Genomic DNA, 2,115 nt, shown 5'->3' on the forward strand with positions numbered 1-2,115 from the left:
ATTGCAGGTAGTGGTTGGTATTGGTTATTTCTGGGTGATAGGATCCCAGATGTTTTTTACTTGTGTCTTTATTTAAAAATAAACAAAGAAAAAATAATAAATCAATCCCATTTCAGAAATAGTCTTAAATTCCAAGTCAAGATTCTACCCTATATTAACCACAAATTGCAATCCTAGTGCCCATTGTCAAGCCTAGAGGCAGATGCCAAGTTAAAAGGATGCTACCACAATCTAGATGTATAGTGAGTGAATAATGATGGTGGGAGAGAGGGGAAGAATGAGACAATAGAGGAGTCACAGACCATTCTGGAGTTTCAGACCTGTCTGACAGGGAGGCCAATGGCCTAAAGGAGAGGTGGTCTAGCCGAAAGATGCTGGGTCTTTAAACGTCCAACACAGAGTCTCGAACATAGCAGTCATTCAATTTTTTTAAATGGAAGAATATGGTTCCATATGATCCTTATTACGGTTAGCTGTATCCATGTTCTATCCAAATTATTCTCTGGAAATTCCAGGAAGATACTAACAGATCAATAAAGGAAACAGCAAAATGGGAGTCAGGAGACCTCTTTTTCCCACTTACTAGCTGTATGTTTCTGGGCAAGTCACCTCACCCCTTTCTCTGCCTAGGAGCCCTCTTGTTCTGCACAGGCACTTGAATGCCACATTTTGAGAGAAGTTTTCCCTGACTTCCAGCCCTCAAGAAAAAGAAAGAAGCTGTGTCCTGTTCTCACTTGTCTGTTTGTCAGAATCCAACTGGTGCCTGGCAACTCACAAGTCTCTGTCCTTGTCTGGGCTTGCCACTGACATATTTAGCTCCCTTATGTTTTGGACTTGAGTGACATAAAGAATACACCAAGGAATCTGCTCAGAATATCCCAGGATATCAGCATCATAGTATGAAAATATATTAAATACAATTTAATGCTATTTAACTGGGTAACAATTCCTTTTTTTGATAGCACGTGTGCTCTCGCATGTGCTCTCTCTCTCATCTTTGTGTCTGGCACTTGCCAATTCTCTTTCTGATATTCTTTGCTCCTTCCTTGTGTGGAGTAAGATTACAAGCACACTTACAAGCAAGATTATAAGTACAGGAGACACAACTCTACTATCTTCATTGATTTAAAAGATCATCATCCATAAAAGGGAACTTGGAAAATTTTAGTGAATTTTTATTTTTACCCCATTTAATTATCTTTCAATCTGGTAATAAATTTTAGGTAATTTCCAAAGTTAAACCCTTTCAACTAATTAGGTGTAACCAATTAGAGTATATTCATCAAAACATAATAAATGTAAGCTATGTTGAGATATTTGGAGAAAGAATGAGCCAAAGTTGTTAAAGTTTAAAATGAACAACTATACTCTTTTTAGCTATAAATTGTCTAAGGGAAAAATGTGTTGTTTGAAACATTATTAGGTTTAATCACAAAATACCCTTATATTTAATGCTGTAATTTGGAGATGGGAAGAAAATTTGTATGGATAATTGCTTTCATTTCAAATTAGTTTTGCATATGTAAACACAATTATGTCATAAAATGCACATAATACAAAATGAAATATGCATGGTTGCTCTCTTAAATCAGTGGTTCTTAAAGTGTGGTCCTTGGATTAGTAACAAAGGATCAGCATCAAATGGGAATTTGTTAAAAATGTAAATTCTTGGGCCCCACCTGAGACCTACTGGATGAGAGATTCTGGGAATCCTAGCAATCCGTCTTTTAACAAGCCCTCCAGAAGATTCTGATGTATGCTCAAGCTTGAAAATGACTGCCTTAAGTTATGATTCTCAAACTTGAGTGTACGTTCGTACCATTTGGAAAGTATTAAAAGTATTGATTCTTGGTTCTCACCCCTAGAGATTCTCATTTAATTAGTCCAGAGTAAGGGATGGGCAGGAGGTTTTAAGGTTCTCCTGATAACTCTTTTATTGAAAACTAAAACTGAGAACCAATGCTAGCCTTATTCTTGATATGAGATTGACAGTTCAGTTTCTTGACACAAGGTCCTTTTCTAACGCAGGCTTCACAAGTTAAATATGCCCCGTCTAGTATGCATCACTGATTTACAGATTCTCTTTTATACGTGAGAAGATTACTAAAAAAGGTA

The 2,115-nt window shown here is 36.6% G+C and overlaps 1 protein-coding gene across 1 annotated transcript in view; it reads right to left on the reverse strand.

Moving 5' to 3' along the window:
- Positions 1 to 483, reverse strand: part of LOC105815226 (low-density lipoprotein receptor-related protein 1B-like) — a 161,243-nt gene extending 160,760 nt beyond the window's left edge. The window contains exon 1 of the mRNA XM_012650373.1: positions 468 to 483. Coding sequence (XP_012505827.1) covers positions 468 to 483 — 16 coding nt within the window. The remainder of the gene's footprint in view (positions 1 to 467) is intronic.
- Between the last annotated feature and the right edge of the window lie 1,632 nt (positions 484 to 2,115).

Source organism: Propithecus coquereli, unplaced genomic scaffold (assembly GCF_000956105.1).
Source record: "Propithecus coquereli isolate 6110/MARCELLA unplaced genomic scaffold, Pcoq_1.0 Scaffold320, whole genome shotgun sequence".
Classification (NCBI taxonomy): domain Eukaryota; kingdom Metazoa; phylum Chordata; class Mammalia; order Primates; family Indriidae; genus Propithecus; species Propithecus coquereli.